This window comes from Macrosteles quadrilineatus, unplaced genomic scaffold (genome assembly GCF_028750875.1).
Source record: "Macrosteles quadrilineatus isolate MER2022 unplaced genomic scaffold, UCM_ALF_1.0 Scaffold_2__2_contigs__length_208266976, whole genome shotgun sequence".
NCBI lineage: Eukaryota > Metazoa > Arthropoda > Insecta > Hemiptera > Cicadellidae > Macrosteles > Macrosteles quadrilineatus.
Window position 1 is genome coordinate 115016363 of NW_026542595.1, and position 22773 is coordinate 115039135.

General features: G+C 35.3%; 1 protein-coding gene across 4 annotated transcripts in view; it reads right to left on the reverse strand.

Moving 5' to 3' along the window:
* Window positions 1-1725: 1725 nt before the first annotated feature.
* The window catches only part of LOC128987245 (ubinuclein-2-like), a 28507-nt gene continuing 7459 nt past the window's right edge, over window positions 1726-22773 (reverse strand). For 2 of the 4 annotated variants that reach the window (XM_054407998.1, XM_054408000.1), the window contains exons 5-21: window positions 22510-22668; window positions 21729-21945; window positions 21332-21448; window positions 20676-20862; window positions 17704-17862; window positions 17446-17526; window positions 15434-15538; window positions 14544-14720; window positions 11436-11970; window positions 10843-10974; window positions 9814-9978; window positions 8826-8939; window positions 8116-8288; window positions 7464-7539; window positions 5688-5775; window positions 3891-3998; window positions 1726-3071 (exon numbers count right to left, since the gene is read on the reverse strand). In XM_054407998.1, the coding sequence (XP_054263973.1) occupies window positions 3040-3071; window positions 3891-3998; window positions 5688-5775; window positions 7464-7539; window positions 8116-8288; window positions 8826-8939; window positions 9814-9978; window positions 10843-10974; window positions 11436-11970; window positions 14544-14720; window positions 15434-15538; window positions 17446-17526; window positions 17704-17862; window positions 20676-20862; window positions 21332-21448; window positions 21729-21945; window positions 22510-22668 (2625 nt within the window). In that variant the 3' untranslated portion in view covers window positions 1726-3039. The remainder of the gene's footprint in view (window positions 3072-3890; window positions 3999-5687; window positions 5776-7463; window positions 7540-8115; window positions 8289-8825; window positions 8940-9813; window positions 9979-10842; window positions 10975-11435; window positions 11971-14543; window positions 14721-15433; window positions 15539-17445; window positions 17527-17703; window positions 17863-20675; window positions 20863-21331; window positions 21449-21728; window positions 21946-22509; window positions 22669-22773) is intronic. The other 2 variants (XM_054408001.1, XM_054407999.1) reach the window with 2 other exon arrangements.

Below are 22773 nucleotides of genomic sequence, written 5' to 3' on the forward strand. Positions count from 1 at the left end.
TTTAAATTAATAATTTTTATTTAAAAAATTTTTAATCGATAGTCAATGATGATTTAGTTACCTGACAAGATGTGTAGACTGAATTAGTGATAATGACATAACTGGACGTGTGTAACACCATTAGCATAGCATAGTAACTAGGCTAATGGTTTAGGGACCTAGGACCTTAGCTACAATAACTTATAGACATCATGAAAATGATATATCGTAACAACTATAAAACACGCTGGGCACATTCCTATTTTACATACATTAATTTGTTAAATACGAGAAACCTTGGGAGAGTATTATCACTTACAGAGAATAGGGAATATATTTTTTTTGCATTCCAGAACCAGATAAAACATAATTGTTTCAGAGTGAGACAATGGTAAAAAGACTTCTTTATAGAACCAGTTAATTAAATAAATGCAATTTCACAAATCCTCTTTTTGACCGGCACTTGAGAAAGTATTGTAATTTTCTGTTATCTGTTAATCTAAATTGATATCAGATAGATGTACAAATTTTAATCATACAAGCATTTTTTTATTTCAAAGATTTTTTACCAGCCAAGGTAGGCTAAAATGGAAATTTAGTAAACTTTCCGCTTCTGATTTACAGTTTCATGGTTTGTAGCGGAAGAGTTCCTGATGTCCAGATTTGGAAAGCAAGATTCTATCTATGGCAGAAGAAGGCTAGGAGCTTGACCTTGAGTTATAGCATCGTGACCTCAGGCTTACTGTTTCCCATCTGATACTGACCTTTGCACAGAGTAATAATTCCAATGGATGACTCAGGTAAAATGTAAACAATTTAAAGAGAAAGTAGTTATTGATTTTCATAAAGGTGGTATATTATATTTTTTAAACTCTTTCCATGACATTGACTGTAAAAAGCATTTCAGTTATGTTATGATATTCATCAAATATGATACTTATAATAGTATATTACGTTACTAGTCCTGAAAATAAGTGTTTACCGGACGAGTGTGGTCGTTCCCGTGCGAGACGAAGTCGAGTACGGGATTACCATACGAGTCCGGTACACACATTTTGGACGAGTTACGTACGATAGTTTACGCCATACTACTAAATCTGTACAAATCCTAATATATTTTCACCAACTAAAGGACTAAAAATCACTAGTCATAACCTCTAAGAGAGGTTATGTTTTTGTTTATAACCATTCATTGTCACCTAAATATAGTATAATCAGCTGATTGGTGTCCGGCAAAACTCATTGCAGCACAGTAGTACGCAATGAAACCCCATTTGAATAAGCTGGCGGCAAACAGCTGTTTTCTGGACTAAATCCTTGGGTGGGAAGTTCGTCAAAATAATGTAGTGTGGCGTAAATTTAATTTTATATCATAATATTAAGTATTTACACTCATCTTCTATTCACAATTCTATTGAAATGCCCCTTATTTGAGTCCCCATCTCAATTAATTTGTTCAGGATAAGGAGTTTCAAAGACTTCAATAATTGAAGAAAAATACTCTGGCTGCAGTCTGTTAAAATCCAGCTTAAAAATTATACGTTTCTGAATTAAAAAAGTATGAATTATGTTGAAATATTCTTTAACTTGTGTTTTACATTTGGAAATTACTTTAAACAAGGCTAGTTTTATATTTTTTTTAGCTTTTTGAACTTAAGTTTATTTTCTGTTTTTGCACCTTTTAAAATACATTTTGCTTAAATTCTAAATATGCAAGGGGGAGCTAAAATAAATAAATAAAAAACATCTTATTAATGTTTCTATATTTCTTGGTTTTCAAATACAAAATCTAAAACAGGGAAATAAACATTTACTTTACAACACAAAATACACAACATATAATATACAAACCTATTAACCTACAGTCTTAATGATTTTATTATATTCCAAACAGTTCTTTTGCTCAAAATTCTAAACAGTGTTGATTTTTAAAAGGAAAACACGATCTTACATAATTAAAAACGATATTGGTCTGATAATCTAACACTGCAAAGGAACTTTTATATACTAATAATATTTTACCAAATACAAAATTAAACGAATTTTCTACAAAATGCATTGAATTTTTATGTTTTTGTTAACATTTTTTCATCGTCACGTTACAAATCAGAAACAAACCTCGTAGATGATTTAAATACAAACAGTTAAATATAATAAATAAAATGCAATAAATAAATCAAATAAATTACATCTACACAGGCCATGTCCACAGGCGATAAAAATACAATGGAAACACAATATAAGAATATTAATAATAAATAAATTGTAAAAAATTGTTGCTACAGAACAAAAACAGACGAGACAATAAAGACGTGACCACAATGACTCAAATCAGTGTTTTAAATTCAAAACTTAACTTTAATAAAGCAGTTATATTTTTCACGAATTCTGTTTACTAAGTAAACAAGAAGGGGAAAATATTGGTAGACTCTTATTGTATGATTCAGTTGCATCAGTATTCAGAATTCATTACTTTCAGCTTGTTTAAAAAAATCTCAGCTTCGATGAGTTTTTATTCTAACACGGTTCCCACTTGAATTCAAGCCTAAAAAACATTATTCAATGAATAATTTAGTCATTCAAAGAAGACAGAAAACAGTTTTAGTTACTTTTTTTCCTACAATAAAAAGTACACCCAATACAAAAAAATGTAGTTTTCAAAACATTCTTTTGCATTTTTTTATAAATATGAAAAAAGTTTTAGCATGAAGACTAGCTTACTAAAGAGACATTTCATAAACATCCACAAAATCAACAATGACTAGCCTATCACTTTTATTTTCACTCACAATTTTTTTTCCAATTTTACATAACTGCATACTATCTTTAAAGCATAATAAAACTTGACTTGCAGGTCTGCCATTCTTGAATTACACATAAATCGGTACAACTGAGTCTACCAATTACTTTCTGATCCAAATTTGGGAGAACGAAACTGTTTGGCCTGCTCTGTTGAGAATATAATAATACTATAGTTTTATATAAATTTCTAAATGGTAAATCTTAATTCTCTATAAAAGAATATAATCTGTGTCTGTTAACAGCTGGTTAATCTTGGATTCACTGGTGAGACTGCGACTGCGATTCACTTCCTGGAAATAAAAAAGATTAAAATAATGTAGGAAAAACATATCAGTCTTATCTTTACAAAATATTAATGTCTCTACACTGCTGTACAAATATGGAGAGCGAACTGAAACTCTCGTCATTCACTCATATTTGGGTTGAAATACCCACCTAGGTGGTGTCCCCATTTCAAATGACCAGAAAATAATATCACTTTTCAACGCCAATTTTGGTTTAATGCATGCATCACTTTGTAAGAGGAAATACTAAAATGCTTTGAGATCCTAACTCTCAAATGTTTATGGATATGAAGGGGATCGAACCAGTCGTTTTCGTACCGGAGGGTTGACTACTAGACTACCAACACGCAACATAACCCATGCACACCCTTTATAATTTAAACTAAAGTTTTTTTTTGCACCTTTGGGGTTCTAAATCCAATTTCTTCATCTAAGGATGTATTTTTGTATCTACACGGTGTTGAATAATGACTTTGACAGAGGGTGGTATTTTGTCGAATTTTAGCCTCTGAATTGCATTTAAATACCAAACAAATATTTGTACATTTAAGTTAAGGAATATATGAGGCTTGCAATAGGCTAATTAATAATAGGTAGTTACAATACGCTTATGTCTGACAAAATTCATCACCATACAGCAGCACCTTTGACTATTTGTCACCACATAATGAAATCTTATTTGACTAAGCAGGCGGCAAACAGCTGTTTTCCAGACTAAATCTGTTTTCCACTGAAAAAGGAGTATTGTGTCCATGCAAAATAGAGACAGTTAGTAAAGGAGACGTTAGGTAGTTTCCCAACGAGTACAAACTAGACATGCCATACCTGGGTATTGCCAGTTACTCAGGCCGTACTGCAAACTGGACGCCAAACCCATTAGATGAGGATCGTCACTGTTGTAGTCCATCTGTCCCATAAACCTATGTGGTAAGCCTGAACACACCCGCATGTTAGTACCCCACATACACGAGTACACAAGGTTAGGTCGAACTTCACTTGGATCAGCACTTGGATTGCTTTGTTTCAAGATCATTTTGTTTTAGGAATAATTGTGGATATTTTTTATCATGATTAGTAATTTTCACAGCTTTTCAGGATTAGTTTCCTAAAAGTATACCTAAAGCATACAAATAATAGTATACAAACCTAACCAAAGCTGGAAAATTAAAAACACACTAAAAATATAATAGTCTACAGAAGTAACAGACAAAAGAGAACAAAATGAACTTGTTTCAAAAATTATATATTTATGTAAGGGTTAAGGTTTTTTTTATTTAATTAACTACTATAGGCTACTTAAATGTGTGGTAATTTTTTATTTTCAGCTTTAGCTAGGTTTGTTTACTAATCTGTAAGGTATTTCCTCGCCTGAGGATTGGATTTCAGACCGTGAAACGCCACAACATGGTCAAAATGTGATGGTCGAAATCTGTGCATGTGGCATTTGTTGAGTACCAAATACTTGACTAGCGGCAAATGATTTGTCGAATTCAGAGCAAAGGAGCCCACGCATTGTCACTTTCCGAGCGGATATTCGTCAGCAAGAGATTTGACAAATGACAAGTAAACAAACACCACTTCAGACTCATAAGATTTGTCAAGTACTTGCTCGGCGCTCAGCAAATGCCACATGTACAGACCTGATTTAAAACTATATCATGATGCAAATGACCAACCTAACCTCAAACTAATTAGACATGATTTGCAATCATACATCCTGTAAGGAAATTCAATGTTCAAATTACTAAACTGGGCTTATTATTTGACAAGGAGTTGATCTACACTATGATGAATGTAATTGGCTGAAAACTATGTTGAAACCATATAAGCCTATACAATTTCAATATGATTTTAAGACACAGGAACTTGGTTTTATGCTAAAACTAATTTTGGAGCCAATTTCATACTGTAACTGTTAGTTGTCGAGTTGTAAACAATGAACCATTTTTCAGGTTAGGTTAATCCATCCTTGGTATAAGCACAGATGAGTAAGGTTCAGAGAAAACTTGCTCATGGGATGACCATGCACTTTCAACTTTAGTATGTTGTGCTATAAATATACTTAAGTGACAAGTATTCCTATTGCAAATTGAAATTCCTATTGCACAGAGCACAGGGTCTTCCTCCAAGGGCAAGGGAGGGGGTCATTCCCCTAGACACCAGCGACTAGTACTAGACACCACTTAAGTGTACCATTGAATGTTTCATCTGTATCTTACTTCTCTGTGGCAAAGGTTGTTTTTCCGAGAACCTAATAGTAGAATAGTTAATACAGGGTGATCTACTCATTTGATATATGTAATATGCCAGCTGTTTCTTCAATTCGGATCATCTTTACAGAGTTAACCTGTATAATGTTTTTACAGTAGGCAAAAACAATACTAACTCCTCTAAGTAAGTCCACTAATTGTCTGCAAAATGTGAACAAAAAACCTGGATTTAACCCAACAGAATTTTAGAAGACAACTAATAAAACATAGACAATGATTCAATACTATCCTCACATGCAGCCAAAGATTCCCCAACGATAACACACCCATCTTAATTATATTCAGTTACATTACATGTTATTTCAATATTTTGCCACATACGTTACACCGACAAACAATTGTTACATCTCACCTGTTGAAATGCCTGTGTTCGGATGGTTCTTCATCTGGTTCATATGTGATGATTTGTTAGTGGGCGTTGAAGGTAGTGAGGGTAAGCTCTGGAAATAAAAAATAAATAAGTTAAAAATCAAAAGAAACTATGTTAAATTATTAGTTTATAATTGATTGGTTGAGCGTTTGTTCCATAAATTACTGTACATGAGAACTTATTTGTTACGATCCAAATAAAGTATAACCATTGACTTTAAAGTTTTATTGTTATGAATTAGCTTTTAATAAAGAAATTACAATAAATACAAAAATTTATGATTTTGGAACATATTTAACATGGCTAAGACTTTTTATTTAGATACGTAGAAGGTAAAAAACAAAGCAACTTTTTTGTTCCACCTCTACATCCTAGGACGTAGGCTTTGGCCCCAAAAGTGTCGTACATTATTTCAGGCTAGGCCCTAGGGTCAAAGAAATCTCTTAGATGAAATCATAAGTAATTGGTGGGATTTGAACCCAGGACCTCGTGGACCCAGGTCCCGAGCACTATCACTAGACTAGCTTGCTATTGTACATGAAATAGAATTGAGCAGATACTGGAGAAATGTATTGTTTAAGGGCTATTGCATGTAAAAAAGGGTGGACTAGTGTTAGGGGGAAAATCAGAAGAGTAGTGGATGGAAGATGAACTTAAAAGAAAGAGAGAAAGTAGAAAAAGCAACATCAAGATGGTTTGGGCTTATGAGTTAACCCATTGGCATACTGAACACTATCTGGTGAATCTATTTGGTGAACTAGCACTATCTGATTACACACAGGAATTAATCTTTCCTCCCTTTAATGACTCACAAAAATGACTATAATCTCCTTATTCAAAAATATTATGTCTTAAATTATCAACTTCCTCCTTAGAAAGACAATTCACAATCATCTACAGAGTCCCTTTACACTAAAAATACATTCAATTGGTGTTAATTAAAACCATAAAAATCTATTTTAATCAGAAATTTATTGTTGACTACACAAAGTGAACATAATTTTTAGTCCAAAACATCCGTCATGCATGCCTCCATTGTCTCGGCAAAGCTCGACTCGACTCCGAGTTCATTGGCTCATTCGTTTCAGCATTTCTGGGGTGACTTATGTAAACGCCGCCTTTACTCTCTACTGGGTGTCGCCACATCCTTGGGCCGAGGCAGTGGTTGGGAAGAGAGAGTGAGGCTTCATTCTCTCCCCCCACTAGTTGCCTTACTGCTCACGTACGAATATTTGCTGATGAGTCGTGTTTATAACAGTGTAATACATACTGCAATATTGTGTAAAGGGACTTTTCGGCCACCCTGTATATACAGACTATTTCGACCGATCGTAAACAAGACCGTAGCAGCATACAACTAAATATAACCTCAAACTCTCACTTGTTTACAAAAATTTTTTCAAAAACAGGTTAGGCATCCAAAGAAATAAAAAATACAGGCAATAACTATTGCAGATGGACAGAAAAAAATTATTGACCCGACCAATGCTTGGATCCCTCGGAATAATGTCCAACTAGTAGCAATGTCCCAGGACGGAAATGTGCCCAAGTATGCCAAAGGGTTTCGAGAGAATTTCTAGCAAAACGTAGTTACGATAAAGGGGAGGAGACAAAGATAAAAAAAGAAGATGGATGGATGAGGAATGGTGAGAAAAAATGAGACGACAAGAATATGGAGGAAGAGGAAGTGTACCCAACCGAGGAATAACCGTAACGGAACTGAACACAAATCTATTTGCTAAATGATCAATATTTTACCTGATTACTCCTATGAGACGGGTGACTGTACAAGGATTTACTAACTTCATTTACATATGCCGAGTTATCGTAGGGGCTGAAACAAAAAGTTTCCAATTAAAACTACTGACTAAAACCTCTTTGAAATATCAAATTACTTATGATAGTGAGTATGATTAGAAAATATTTATCTTGGGCCTCAATCATGTATAATTACTTTTGTTTTGAATAAATACAAAATTGTATATTTTTTTGTCCTAGGACACTAGGATGGTTTAGGCTAGGATCCTTTTTGTTACTTCAGGCAAAACCAAGGGGTTACGGTGTAATTACATAGATGAAATCATTTGCGATTTGGTGGGATTTGAACGCAGGACCTCAGGGACTGAAGTCCCTCTCTCTACCACTAAGTCAGCTCGCTCCGGCATCCTTTTGATTACTAGGCAAGCCCGATACACACTCAGCTACTCTGAGTGTTTAATGCATTGGTAGCTGATGTGTTCTCAGCTATTGTGGGGATAACAGGAATGAGCTAGTTTTAATATTTGTATGTCTTGGATTGCAATTATGTTTACTTCGGGTCTTCCTAAAAGTGAACAGATAATGAACCCAGCATGCTATTTCCAAAATGTAGTGATCATAAAAGTAGAACTTGGCTGAAGGTAACACACACCTGGTATTATGCCTAGAGTAAGGCAACTGGGGCGAGGGAGGTGTGGCGTGAGTGTCTTTAGGAGTCCCTGAGTGTTGTAGATAGTTGAGATACTCTGCGTGGTACGGAGTAGTTTTGGGAGTGTCCAAAGATTTGGCAGGGTAAGACCACGAAGCTCCGGTAAAACTGGTGCTCTGTAAAAAATCACTTGGTTTTATAAAGTAGTAGTACAGTGTTGGAAACAAAATTAGTTCCAAGTCACTAGGTTACTAACCTTTTTGCACCGATGCAATCAGTAGTCGTAGATGACTATGAATATTTCAAAGTTAATATAAATATATGAAGTCTGGATGTAAAAATTAAGGTTCAGTTCTGCAGAGAACCTACCTTCGATGTAAATGTTACAACACGATAAAATATCGATGGTTTTGAATATCAAGGTCTTTTCAAGAAGTATAACACACTGTGCTAGTGTGCCGTAACAGATGAGGTAAGATAGATTAGTTTAGTTATGACAATAGCAAATAAGGTAACAATATTAAAAACAAAAGTTGATATGCTGCGTATTTTATTAAAAAAAGTGTTCATAAAAACGGAAATCTATGACCTGGTTCTCACTTGAAATCTTTTATGTCTCTAGTTTGGTATATTTTAAAGTAGCATTTCTTTGCTAGGCTGTATTTACACTATAAATCTTTTACCCTTGTGTCACTACACTGTAATTCTTTTACCTTGGTGTCCCTTCCGCCACTACTAAGGTGATTAAGCTCTTTCAAATCCTGCATGACGTCGTACAACAACTCCTGGTCCTTAAGGACTCCTTGGTTCTTCACTTCTTCCTTGGGCTGCATTAAAATAAAAACAATTAAATAGTCAAACAAAATATCTTGAGGAACATTAGCAGGGTGACCTTTCTAAATTCTTTAATCCTGAAGACTGACAAAGTCATAGAATTCTGTCATATAAATAAATGAATTGAGTTTATTTCCATTAAAATTACAAAGTAAAAACAATCTTCTTATTTGAGACCAACTAACCACTTTAACAAGTTATGTGGTCAGCAGAGAAAATTCTTAACAAAATTAAAAATAAACATTAAAACCTTAAACACAGTACCCGCAGTCACGGAAACACCTTCATTGTCTAACACGTTTGCTACATCGTCACCTTTTCCGGCTATCACCTTCTTCTTGCTACGACAAACTTAAATGAGGATCAATAGTACCAATGAATGTTTGACCATAGGCTGGTCCAAATTTCCTGATTCCATACAAAATTCATATAGACTTTTCCTGGACTTCAAAACTAACGTACAATTCCTGGTTTTCTAATTTTTTTCTAAATCCTGATTGGTATTTAAGAAAATAGCTATGTTTGAATTTAAATACAGTAACCTATTTTTGTTGTCCACGCCGGTGGCATTTTTGCAGGAGGAAGTATTCAACGCATTTAGAGCAAGCGGTCCAAACCGGTGTTGTTGATATGCCGGGAATCGAACCTATCCTTCCCGCACTAAAGTCTGAGTCACTACACCATTTGGCTAACAACCCCAATAAAAGTGGCTTTTATCCCTAAGTGTTAAAAGACGGACGTTCGGATTAGCGAAACTCTATTGTGTTACAGAGACTTTTACTACACAACCGACATCCTTGTGGCTCCTATAAACAATAAATTTAAAAGCTAATTCCTCGTAGTTGCAGCACGTAGCAATAGACTCACCTTCACAGGAGGTTGGTTGTATGGAACTTGCGGAGGTGACATCAGAGACTCGCTGATGATCTGACTCAAGATGTCCGTAGCCGTCGTAGTCTCTTTGTCTGTGTCTCTCTCTCTCGGCGGGGGCTTCTCACTCACTGCTACAGCCCCGCCACTGTTGCACTTGCTCTGTGACACCAGACGAGTCAGTTTACAAGACAATTCCATAAAAAATCAAATGAAACCACCCCCACTGCAGATATGATTTGCTAGATATGATTTTTGTTTGATTTATTTTTTATTTTACTAACATTACGTTCAATGAGTACTTAGACTTGCTGCCACAGGGAAGGTAATAGTGTCTTTTTTAGTTAAATGTTAATAGCTTAATATGAAATAAATAAATTTGTCAAACTTGATCAATATATATACATGAACAAGCAAACGACAACAGTTTATTCTCCATAAGAAAAATATGGAATATTAAATTTAGGGATTTTAAAAAATTTTCTCAGTAACTATTTATTGTACAAGAACTCCGATACACAAAATTACTTGTTTTTTTAGGCTCTACAAAATTATTTACAGATAAATTGCAAAATTTCATATTTTGGGTGTAAAAATGGGATAAACCCATTTTTGCCCCATAAAAAACCCGTTCACATAGTCCAATCATGCTGGTTTCGGTTATAAAATGACAGATGACGGAGAGAATCTACGAAGGGGTAAAAAATTGGGGAAGACTAGTTAATGTCCAAACCAGAAAATGGATGTGAGATAAAAAGGGATGTGGAAAAGATAGGATTGAAACATATGATGGACAGGGATACAAAGGATTACGAATCCTAAACCCAGGAATAACCGGAATGTAATAGTATGTGTGCAATCACATTAAATGTTGGCTACGGTGAGTTTAAAGCTAACTGGTCTAATACACAAATAGCAACAAAATAGAATCTACAGAACAAGGGTACAATGAAGACTACTCCTACAACAAGAGTGCGGGAAAGAGAGAAACAAGAACAGTGAAGCGAGACAGTAGATACATCCTACCTTCTCAGTTCCTTGCGACTGGTATCTCGTATCAGTCTGTTTAATTACTGAATCGTAAGATTCACAGTTCCTGTTGTATTCAGGACTCTGTAGCAGTCTTTGTTTACGATTTAACGGCACATGAGACATGGCCTAAACGAAAAAACAAAAATTACAAAACAAAACGCATGCACAGCTGTAATAGCTAAAAATGCAATAACTATGATTCAGGAAAAATGGAGAATTACTATAGTTGATTCAAACAGGTATCCTGTTGGGTAAATCAAATTGCATTCAATTATTTAAATAAATAATGGAAATTCTAAAATCTTCTATGAAGAAACATGCTTTGGGCATTACCTTTTATGGGTGCTTGAAAAAACATAAAACTTTAGTCCCAAGTTCTGGAACTTTCATCGTAAAGCGAAGTACGTTAGTGCCATAGATGGATGACAAAATACATCTAGGCCCTACGTTCTTCCAAAAAATTTAAATAAAAAAAGGAAGTCAAATTATATTTCTTCAAAATTAAAACGTTTTTAATGTAAATTTCAAACACCCTTGATGAACCATAACTTTAAAGAGCTATAATACCTCAAGTACTGTATCCTTACCTCTTTCCCGCTAGGTGAAGTATGATTAAAAGCTTTCTCCGAAGCGCTCACTCTTACACTCGAGTCACCTGTCCTTTCACTCGTGCTCTGAATAACACTCGTTGTAACATTGCTCGAACTCACACTCACACTTGACAAGTCTAGAATCTTATCGTTCTTATTTTGATTATTTACATTTAAAGGCAGTGATAAACCGTTAACGAGTGAAGTATCATTCTTCATCAAATCTATCAAGGTGGTGTTGTAGTCGGGAATGCTTTCGCTAGTCCTTTTGAGAAGACAATCCATCGAGAACTCGGGTTTTTCAATCGGGTGAGGAGATTTCTTATGGCTCGTAGGGGTGAACGAAGAGGTGATTTTCGAAAGAAGATTTATCGGATCGGCTCCGGCCTTTGCAGCAAGCGGGGTTGAGCTCTGTGAACTGTCTCCACATGGGGTGGCGTTCACCAAGCCGTTGTTGGTAGAAGAAGAAGCATTACTCGGTGTTCGAGACAAATCCACCTTGCCGAGGTGATGGGAAGAGCTTTTGGATTTACTGAAAAGATTAATCATTGTAAATAACAATACAGAATAGGAAGGTGTTCAAGAAGAATACAAGTTTTGAAGAGAGTAGAGAGAAGAGGTTTGGAATGAAGAAGGAGGGAAAGAACGGAAATGGAGAAGGGAAAGAAAGGGAAAATGGAGGAAAAAGAGACAAACATAAAAGATAGAGAGCAATTAAGAGATTACATCAAAATACTTTACCAGACAAAACAAAATAAAGAGAGAACCTGCAGAATAGACAGTGATTTAAAAACAAACCCCTAGTAGACTTGACTGATGAATAAAAATGAAGAAACTTCTGACTACATGAGTTGAAATGTTGGAGCTAAACAATAAATTTATCATACACAATATTTCAAAGGGACAATTATATATTTTAAAATAAGAAGGGTTTAAATTATTATTTTTGTTATGTTTTAACAAGGCAGCTAAAACAGCTATAAATTAACTTGAATAACACATTTCTAGTATTAAATGATCCACCATGTTAGACAGTTCAGCTTTAATTACAAACCAATTTTTCAACAATGACAACAGGATTTCTTAGATCTTGAGTTAAGCATGAAACCTTTTTCATCATGACATTCCAAGGTTTGTATCCAAAACCGAAAGGTATACTTCTTTTTAATGTTATCCTGCAAAAGTTGGGTGTACATTAATATTGTTGTGTACTTAAAAAAATAAAATAAGGATGAGCGATTAGATTGAAAATTTACACAGACCTTTAAAAATGTGCAGTAATAATTTTTTTGCGTGTCTTAGCCTAGTGGTTTGCGTCTCGGACTTTGGTGCGGAAGGGACGGGTTCAATTCCCGGCACATACCCACAACAACTTTATCCTCACGTTGACCTCTTGCCCCTTGTAAAATGACACTGGGGTGTGAAAATAAACTTTCAGCTAACATGTTATTTAAGTAATTTTGAAATTGTCCTGTAGTCTCAAGATACAAAGAGTCAGTTTTCTTTATTATAACATGCAAAGTAAAGTCTTTTTGATCACATTATTATCTTTAACAGAGATAATAAGTTTACAAACAAATCAACCAAATTAAAAATGTAAATAGCGTAAAAGTTCAGAAATATCTTGACACTTCTAAAGCCGTATATTGATTTATGTATTTTTCATATACGTTAAGAACAGGAAAATCAAATTCATTTAGAAATTTCTGCTAGACAAACACACTATAAGAATGACAAAAACAAACTTAATCAAAATCTGTTAATTATTGCACATCTTGCATGAGACTTTGAAAGGCTAATGTTTTTTGGCTTGCAGGACCTTAAAAGTACAAGTATTATCGGACTAACATCTCACAATGAACACAACAGTATTATACTCTGTTCACAAAATTTAGGCGGTTTTAAAGGAAGAAATCTATCCCCCCCACGTCTTAATCGTACCATTAAAACATAGCTCAACAGCTGAGATTTGTCCAAACGTCAATCAGATGTAACAAACATTAAGCAGAAAACCAGGTGGGGGAAGTTCCCTTCAAACGCATAAATATTGTGTCCGTAGTATAGCTAGTTTCTTATAAGGGAATCTGTAAAGTAAATTCTTGGACTTAGATCTTACCATGAAATCTACGGTAACAGCTATCCTCTGAGGGGAATCTGGCTAAGAGCTAGTGATGTGCGATACGTATTGTATCGTATCGGAATATCGCGATACGCGAGGGACGATACGATATTTCGATACGATATTTAAAAAACGATAAGTATCGTATTGCCTAAAACGATATTTGTATTTATATCGGCACATAGAGCGATACGATTCATGTCAAAACGATATTTTTAAGCTTTTTTTGCGCAGGCCCCCGCAGGCCGAGCAAACTGCAAAATCTGTATTTCTGTACTCTGTGGATGTGTAGTTTGAAATAGGAGTTTTTGACGTCTGTATTTTTGGTTTTTACTTGATAATGTACCAGCCCCATCCCAGTCCAGTCCATTTCCACTAACGTGCTATCTAGCACTAGTAGTGCAGAGTGTGGGAACTGTCTGTGGCAATTACATTAATGTATCTGCAATCCTAAAATGCTATCGGAAGGATAGGGAAACAGGTCCAAGACGTAGGGAGTTGTGAAGGAAGTAGTAAAGGCGAGCAGTGTGGAGTGTGGAAATGGATTAATGTATCTGCAATACTAAGACTGTTTTCAGAGTAAACTAATGATTTTCCTCGAGCAAAGCTTGGTCCCCAGGTACTTAATTATAATAATATATTAATATATTAATATAAATTTGCCGTTTCTAGGTTAGGTAGGGGAGGGGGGAAACGATTTTCGATATTTTTGACGATACGATTCGCGTATCGCGACACAGACGCCCGATTCAATACGGCGATACGATATTTTTTTCTGATACGTATCGTATCGCTGTATCGCGATACGCGTCCGTATCGCCCATCACTACTAAGAGCACAAGTGTAGATTAATTTAATTAATGGTGCGAGGGAGGATAGTGAGAGACAACTTCCTTCACTACCCCTTTTAAAGTACGTAGATTAAAAAAAAATTAAAATGTGATAAACAAATCGAGAGTGGTGAGGAAGGATTCTTGTCCACATACCTGGGTGAACGAGAGAACTCCTTGTTCAATGCGGAGGTTTTCATCCAGCCGGGCGGCCACAGCGGTCGTATCGCAGAGTGGAGGAATGTCTTCAGATAATCTTCCCAGGTGCTCTTCCTCGGTTTGCAAACCTTATAACACCTCTGCTTACATTTGATGATGCTGAGAAGATAACCTCTGCAAAACAGTGAAATTATTAGGATATTTATTTGAGATTTTGTTTTAAACTACAATTTTAAAATTATTGTGAAAATTTTCAACAGTTGGTACAGACTACAGAGTATCAGATTGGACCAAGCTCACGAGTGCATTTAAGATGCACGAGTGGCTTGATTTTAGAGCGATGTCATCGTGATTACAGAAGCTTCTGTGAAGATTGTCCAGTTAAAAATTCATGATTGAAAATTAAAATTAAAATTCTTTATTCACTCATAACACCTTAAAAAAGTTCAACGTACAAGGATAGGGGTGTCGTCATAAAAAAAATACTATAACTTATAAATTCACATAACTCTAAATTATTACTACTGACATTAAGTAAAAGTTACTATTATACAAAACAACAAAGAAGATGAAAATCCTGTTAAAATTAATGAAGCCAATCAGGTATGTATTCAACGAGAATTTAGTTTGTAAATTTAAATTAATTCTTCATGATTCCACCTTTATCGTAGAATATTATGTTCCACATGTTAACCAATAGTGTAAAAATTAATATTTTTTAAATATAACTTTCCAAAGCAACCTTACTTTGAACTGATATAATTTTTTATTGAAGTAAAAAAAGCTGGCCAGCAGACCCTTAGTTAGTACATTAAATTATAGGATAGTAATCTTTACAATCCTTTCTGTTTAGATTTTATTTTTAAAAGACGGGCTGAATTTTTCACCTCGTTTCGTCAGTCCAAGGGAATTTTCTCTTGGGCATTTTGGCATCACCGGGGCTTGGAGTTTGGTTATCTCCTCCAGGTGTATTATCGTTTGCAGGAATACCCCTGGAAAATGTAAAAATCAACTTAAAGCACTTGTTTTAAAATATGTATAATCAAATATATACAGCAATGAATAGGTTTGATGTCTACAGGGCCGCCCCGAGGAACTTTTTTTACTCTTTGGAAGGTAAAAAATTTAACAACGTTATCGGCTAACTGCAAGCAAATATTTTACGGGAAACTCGTGTACATGTAATCAATGACAATGACTATTCTAAAAAAGGCAATTTATAGCTTTAGTTTTATTCATAAAATAAATACCGTTATTTAAAATACAACTCATACTATTACTACTTTTACGTCTAGCATGTGACTTGTTGGCAATACTGCGAGTCCGAGACACACATACTGCGTATTCGCCCACACTCCCCAATTATACTTGCTTGTTTCTAACCTCAAACTCAACTCGTGGTCGTTTCGTGATGATCGTTTTCAGTCGTAAATTCAATGTTTTTAGTAATTTAGTTCAGTGTAGTTGTTACGTTTATAAAAAATACTTGCAAAACGTTCGATACCTATATACTTGACGTTGGGTCTATTGACGCAAACTCCCCATATACCTTTTTGGGGAGGGGGTGAAAAATTAAATCTCGCCCTGGGCGTCTATTACCCTTGGGGCGGCCCTGGATGTTAATCTTACCTTAAGCTACTAACAGAAATGTATGAAAATGCAAAAAAAAAAACACTAAAAACTAGAATTTTCAGAGCTACTAGCTCCTTTGTAAATAATAGAGTCTTCCAAAGTTATTTTATTTTGTGGAACAATAAACTACTACTGAACTTTTAAATAACATAACATTCCATTACTTCTGATAACTTTTACAAAAGATTATAATTTCATTAAATTATTCAACAAAGAATAGTTTCTTTTTTTATTCTATAACCAACAACTATTTCTAAATCCAATTTATAACAAAATCTGATCCAGTTATACATTTTAAATCCTACAAAAGGTGAAGGAATGCATTGTCAATCTTTCAATTAATGAACAAAACATTGAACTCAGACAGTAATAAAAATATTCAAATATTTTTATTTCTAAATCTATTTGTCAGCCTTACCAATATGACTTTTGTAACTCCCAATATAAATGTGGGCTAACCAACACAAAAACAAACACCACAGTTATAAGCAAGAAAGACTAATACTTCACACCCACACCCAGAAGACAGCTACAAATATAATAGACAAGCAGGAAGAAAGTAATAAATATATATCTGATAAAAAACACTTGGATATGTTTCTACTCATTGTCTTTTAATTTTGAACAAATTTTGAAAAAAAAAATGTTTAAGACTTCTGTAACTTTAAGATTTTACAGCACGGTAAAAAATCAATCGAAAATATGCTTGTTATGTAAACCAGAATGTATAAAAAGAGAAAACGCGACATTAAATATTGTTTTAAATAGAACACTAACAAACATTTAAATTGTAAACTTCAACTTTTGATCATTTTTCTATTCCTATTACGTTAGTGACGCATTTAAAGATGGTCCCACTGACGTTCATGATGAGCAACGCACTGGGTACTGGTGACAGTAATGACGCCACCCAGTGCGTTGCTCATCATGAACGTCAGTGGGACCATCTTTAAATGCCCTTACCCACTTGTGTACCATTCTGTCACTCAAAATGTTCTTGCCATACACTTCACTAATCTTTCGATGAATTTGAATGGCTTTCACACCTTTAGCAGTTAAAAATCTAATTACAACACGCACTTCACAGTCGGCAGCAATCTCAATTGGCGGCACCATTTTGAATGCTCGAAACCGGATTTAAACACGGCCGATTTCTGCCGAATTTCTGGTGCAGGCTTGCCAATAGATGCACATACACAGCGCAAATGTCCAAAATGCCAATCGCAGCGCTGTACTTACAATTATAAAAAATATTTCTAAAACTTACTTTTCCTCTGCGATTTTCTGACAGTCTTTCTGGTACTTTTCAAGGATAGTGGGCATGGTGGCGTCTATGGTTGCTTTTAGCCTAAAAATACAAAAATCATGATTTGTAGCAATGTTAAAAGTAGCAAATATTTAATAATACGAGGTACCAACAAAGGTAAGATCCCTGTTGGAACATCTTATAAGCCAATGCTTCAAGGGCGGCTGCATCAAATTTTCAGATCATACCAAATCTCGAGGAGAATGTTTCAACACTTACTTGCAGACGATGTTGTCTATTTGACTTTCCTCTCTATCCAAGAAGAGTTTCTTGGCCCGTCTCATCAGAGTGTCCTTCGTACACGGCATGTGGTGAGCGAGATGAGCGAACAACATGTTGCGATTTGCCGCAGAGAACTCTCTCGTCTTCCACTCCAACCTGAGGTATTTAAGGTTAAAATAGTAGAAGGTTTTGTAAAGTATAAACAGTAAGAAAAACTAGTAACTATTTTATATTTTAGGCTAACAAAATTTGTGAAAACAATGGTGCAAAACTAAACTGGTGTAATTTCTATTTTCTGTTTGCCTCAACACAGCTGTTAATTCAAACCATGAAAAGAGAAGTTTGTTTTGATGTGGTTTTAATTAGTCTTGACTACTTTTAAGCTGCGGCAGACTTGTTTTAATGGCTAGTAGAAAGCAAGAAAAAAAAGTTTGTGTAGCAGAGATTGCTCGAACTGAAGCCGTTGTGAGTGTTCAACAAAACATCTGAAATTCTATTACTTCTCTGTAAATCTGGGAGTCTACTCCGTAGTCAACTTGTATCTAGATTTGAAAGCATAAACCTACTTTGGGTTGTACAACTAGATTTCTGAATCTTTGCCTAATCCTCTCTAAATCTCAGAATATTTATCTATATCTCAGAATCTACCCCTACTTTTCTCTAAATCTCAGAATCTTTGTAACTATATCTCAGAATCTACCCCTTCTCCTCTCTAAATCCCAGAATATTTATCTCTATATCTAAATACTATACAGCCGCAATTGTTACTCACTCAGGTATACAAATTCTAGACCACTTCTAGATGAGCTAGAAATTTTCGGTGGTTGTAGGTCTAGTGCACAAACCACCCATAAAATTCCAAAAAGTAACATTTTTAAATTTTAACCCCCCCGTAATTTCGAATTTCCCCCCCATGTTATTCTTATGGGAAATAGCATTGAGAATTGCCGATTTTGGTAAGCTCATCTGAACAACTTAGAAACGTGGTAGAGACTTCAAATTTGCGTAGTATTGTAGTGTGAGGTCTTACAATACCGGTGGAATTTGCAAAAGTCCCATTTTCAAATTTTAACCACCCCAAAAATCCAAAATGGCGGGCCTCTGAAAACGAAAAAACACGTTTTTTTCAAAGGGATATAGCTCGAAAACGGTAAGAGCTAGAAAAGATTTGAAAGTATATCCAGGAACAGGAATTAAATTTTATACAAAACCCTCATAAGCGTTTTCCAAAAATCGCACTCCTTCAGCTTCAAAAAAACGCCCTACTTTCAAAATTTGGTAAATTTTTATTACATTTTTACCGGTTTTCGCCATGTTTTCATACTTAAATAATTTTTTTTTTCTAAAACTATTATTGCTTTGTATTCTCCTTACTTTACTTTAAATTTTACTCATTACATGTTTTTTCGTCACTTTACTCCTTGACCCCCAAAACTTAATTTTAATCTCAAAATTTGAAGGTTTTTTGCCACTTTTACGAGCCCCGTGTTATTCTTATGGAGAATAAGATTGAAATATAATGATTTTGGTATGGTCATATGAATCGTTTAGAAATGTGCTAGAGACTTGTAATTTGGTGGTATTGTAGTAAGGGATCATAAGCTAATGGTGAAATTTTCAAAAGTCCCATTTTCAAATTTTAACCCCCCCAAAAATCCAAAATGGCGGACCTCTGAAAACGATAAAACACGTTTTTTTTTCAAACGGATTTAGCTCGAAAACAGTAAGAGCTAGAAAAGATTTGAAAGTATATCCAGGAACAGGAATTAAATTTTCTACAAAACCCTCATGGGTGTTTTCCGAAAATCACACTCTTTCGGGTTCAAAAAACTCCCTACTTTCAAAATTTGGTAAATTTCTTTCAACTTTTTACCGGTTTTTGCTATTTTTTCATACTTAAATCATTCCTTTTTGCAAATATTATTATTGCTTTGTATTCTCCTTACTTTAGTTTAAATTTTACACGGTACGTGTTTTTTCGTAACTTAACTCCTTAACCCCCAAAACTTAGGTTTAATGTCAACATTTGAAAGTTTTTACGAGCCCCGTGTTATTCTTATGGAGAAAACATTTACCCCATAAAAACCACCATAAGTCCCCGTTCCCATGGTCCGTTCATGCTATAGATTTACTCTGGTTTACTTAAGGTTTTATCCCCCTATCGTATTTACAACCCCCCCCCCCCCAAATATTAAATCCCCCCAATGTTATTCTTACAGGTGCATAAGTCTAAATCACGTTTACACATTTCTAGATTAACTGGATATCTGAAATTTTGAATGATTGTAGATCTTGCGCCCTTTCCGAAAAGTGACATTTTACAAATATAACTCCCTCCCCCACGAAATATAGAATCCCCCCCCCCCAATGTTATTTCTACAGGTCCATCGGTCTAAATCAATTTTACCCACTTCTAAAATAGCTAAAGATCTGAAATTTGGCTCAATTGCAGGTCTTGCGCCATGGCCCATTTCTATTAACCCCCTACCAAAAAAGGGGGCCTGGGGGCGGAGCCCCCAGCGAGCCAAAGGCGAGTCTCAGAATCTACCCCTACTTCTCTCTAAATCCCAGAATATTGATCTCTATATCTCAGAATCTACCCCTACTTCTCTCTAAATCCCAGAATCTTTATCTCAGAATCTACCACTACTTCTTTCTAAATCCCAGAATATCTCTTTATATCAGAATCTACTCCTACTCCTCTCTAAATTTGTCTGCTTTCACTTCTCAACTTCTGTTTGACTTCTCTACATCTAAGAATTCGCTCAAATTTCTCTCAAATGTGAAATTGCATTTTTAATCCTTATTTTAATAATCTATATTTAAAAGTCTATTACCTCCACCCCTTCTCCTATTTAAATCCTGGACTCTTAACCAACTCTTACTACTTATTTCTAAATTACAATCAAAATCCAACCTTATCAACTCAACAAGGCGAATCTTTAGCATCAAATCTGTACTTGACTAACCTAATCAAACATGTGTTGATGTCTGGATGGAATGTTTTCCGAGTGTTGTCCGTGGTGGAAGCGGTCTGCTTGATCTGTTCCACCAACGTTGTTATCTCAGGTAACAGATTCTCAGGTAGTGGAGGGGGTGAGGCGCTCGGCTTGCCGTCTTGACTGTCTTCCGACGCAGACGATGAGCCTGTTGGGGCTGGAACATTACATCATGGTAAAACAATGTTATTCATAGATGCAGTAGATACCATATATTATGCCAGTAAACTATAATTAATTATGTACATACAATACTACGTGCAAGTAAAATGGTTACGTGATTTTTGCTAAAATGTCCTATCTCTTGACCAGAAGTTTTCACTATGTTCACAAATCTGGTCTTGTCCTCAGCAGAGAGAGTAACAAAACCCAGTTGCTGGATACTCGCAATAAAAAAACAAAACCGAGAACTGTATAGTAATCAAACAAAAATAATACGCTTTACATTTCAAGATAAAACACAAGACGGCAAAATCAAGAAAAACAATAGCTGACAATGTTGACTAAAATAAGACCATCACAAGTGGGTAGAATTAGAACCCAAAGTGACTGTTTTCAACCCGAGCTTGGTAAGTGAGGGAAGGTCAGTCAACCACCAACGAAGAGTTTAAGATTCAACGACTTACCAGAATGTGAGCTGGTTGAGCTGTTGGAATTCTCGTCGTGATTGTGTCCAGCATTGACGACAGATTCAATTGCTTCGGCTATACTGGTCTCGCTTGCCACCTGCCTCTTTGGTTCTTCTGAAAATTGTTTTTAATGGGTACAAAAAATTGCAACTGACAACAAGATAAGGAGGAATTGGGAGGTTAATATTGCTCAGGGGCATTCCTGGGATGAGGTGCGTGAAGTATGGAGCCGGACACGACTGTCGACACCCATTATGCATATTTTATTTGAACAAAAACTGCAAGGAGGAAAACTCCACAAGAACCTGCTTGAGGGTTAAAAGAACTTATTTAAAACAACAGTATAATTCATAAACAAATTAATTCGCAAGACCATTACCAATTAAAATTTTACCTTGGGCTTTCACTGGTTGCTCTTGTATCCTTTTCTCTTCCAGAAGAGCTTTTACGGTTTTGGCTTTTTTATTTTTGCTACCAGTCTCATCAGTGTCATCTTCGATGACCATTCTCTTTTTCTTTTTCTTCTTCACAGAGAGGTGTTCGCTCACTCCGTTGTAGCTTGGAGTAGGCGGCTTTTCAAGCTCAGGCCTCTCCTCTTCAAGTTTTGTTTTCTGAAAAATCAATGCCAAATGTTTTTAAAACAATAACATAGCATAAATCAGTTAATTATAATTGAAACTAAAGTCCTTGACTATTGTACGTCGCCATTGCTCGATATCACCGTTGTCAAAAGTTTTTAGGAGTCAAGAATCAAAATTGGTTAATCTCTATTTCAAGGATAACTACTAGTATTGTAATCACATTAAATGGCAACTTTTTCTTAGGTTAGTAGAGTACTATTGCTTGTTTGGTTTGTTTGATGAGGTTTTTGCCGAAGGGATCTCCGACACCTAATTACAAAAAATGGATTAACAAGTAACAAGTCTTAATCTCCTGTGACTGCAAAAGTGAATTTGTATTCCATCATTCCATGTTTTACAGACGATACCTTTTGCCAATGAGAGCTTACCTAATAATTGTCGAAGTTTTGGTCTACAACAAAATGATACTACAGCTTGAACCCTGTAGAATGAAAGGTTGCCAACCCTTATAATCACGGCCATTATTTAACTCGATATAATCCTTTATCAAAACTCGTATTATTTAAGCACTGGATAATTTGCCATTTGGTTTACCTTCGGTTCTGGAGGACCATTTTCAAAAACTGGTTTAGCCTCCTCTACCTCCCCATTTTCATCGGCTTCCTTTTCTGCTTCTTCTTCTTCACACTCTTTGTCCTCTTCATCGTCCTCCTCCTCTTCGTCTTCTTCTTCGTCTATCACCGGAAGCGATCTCTGAAAAGTTGGTAAATTTACTGATGAATCAATGCAAAACTTGTATAATTGGGATGAATTACGATTAAATCTGCAAAACATTGATCTCTCACTCATACTCGTGCT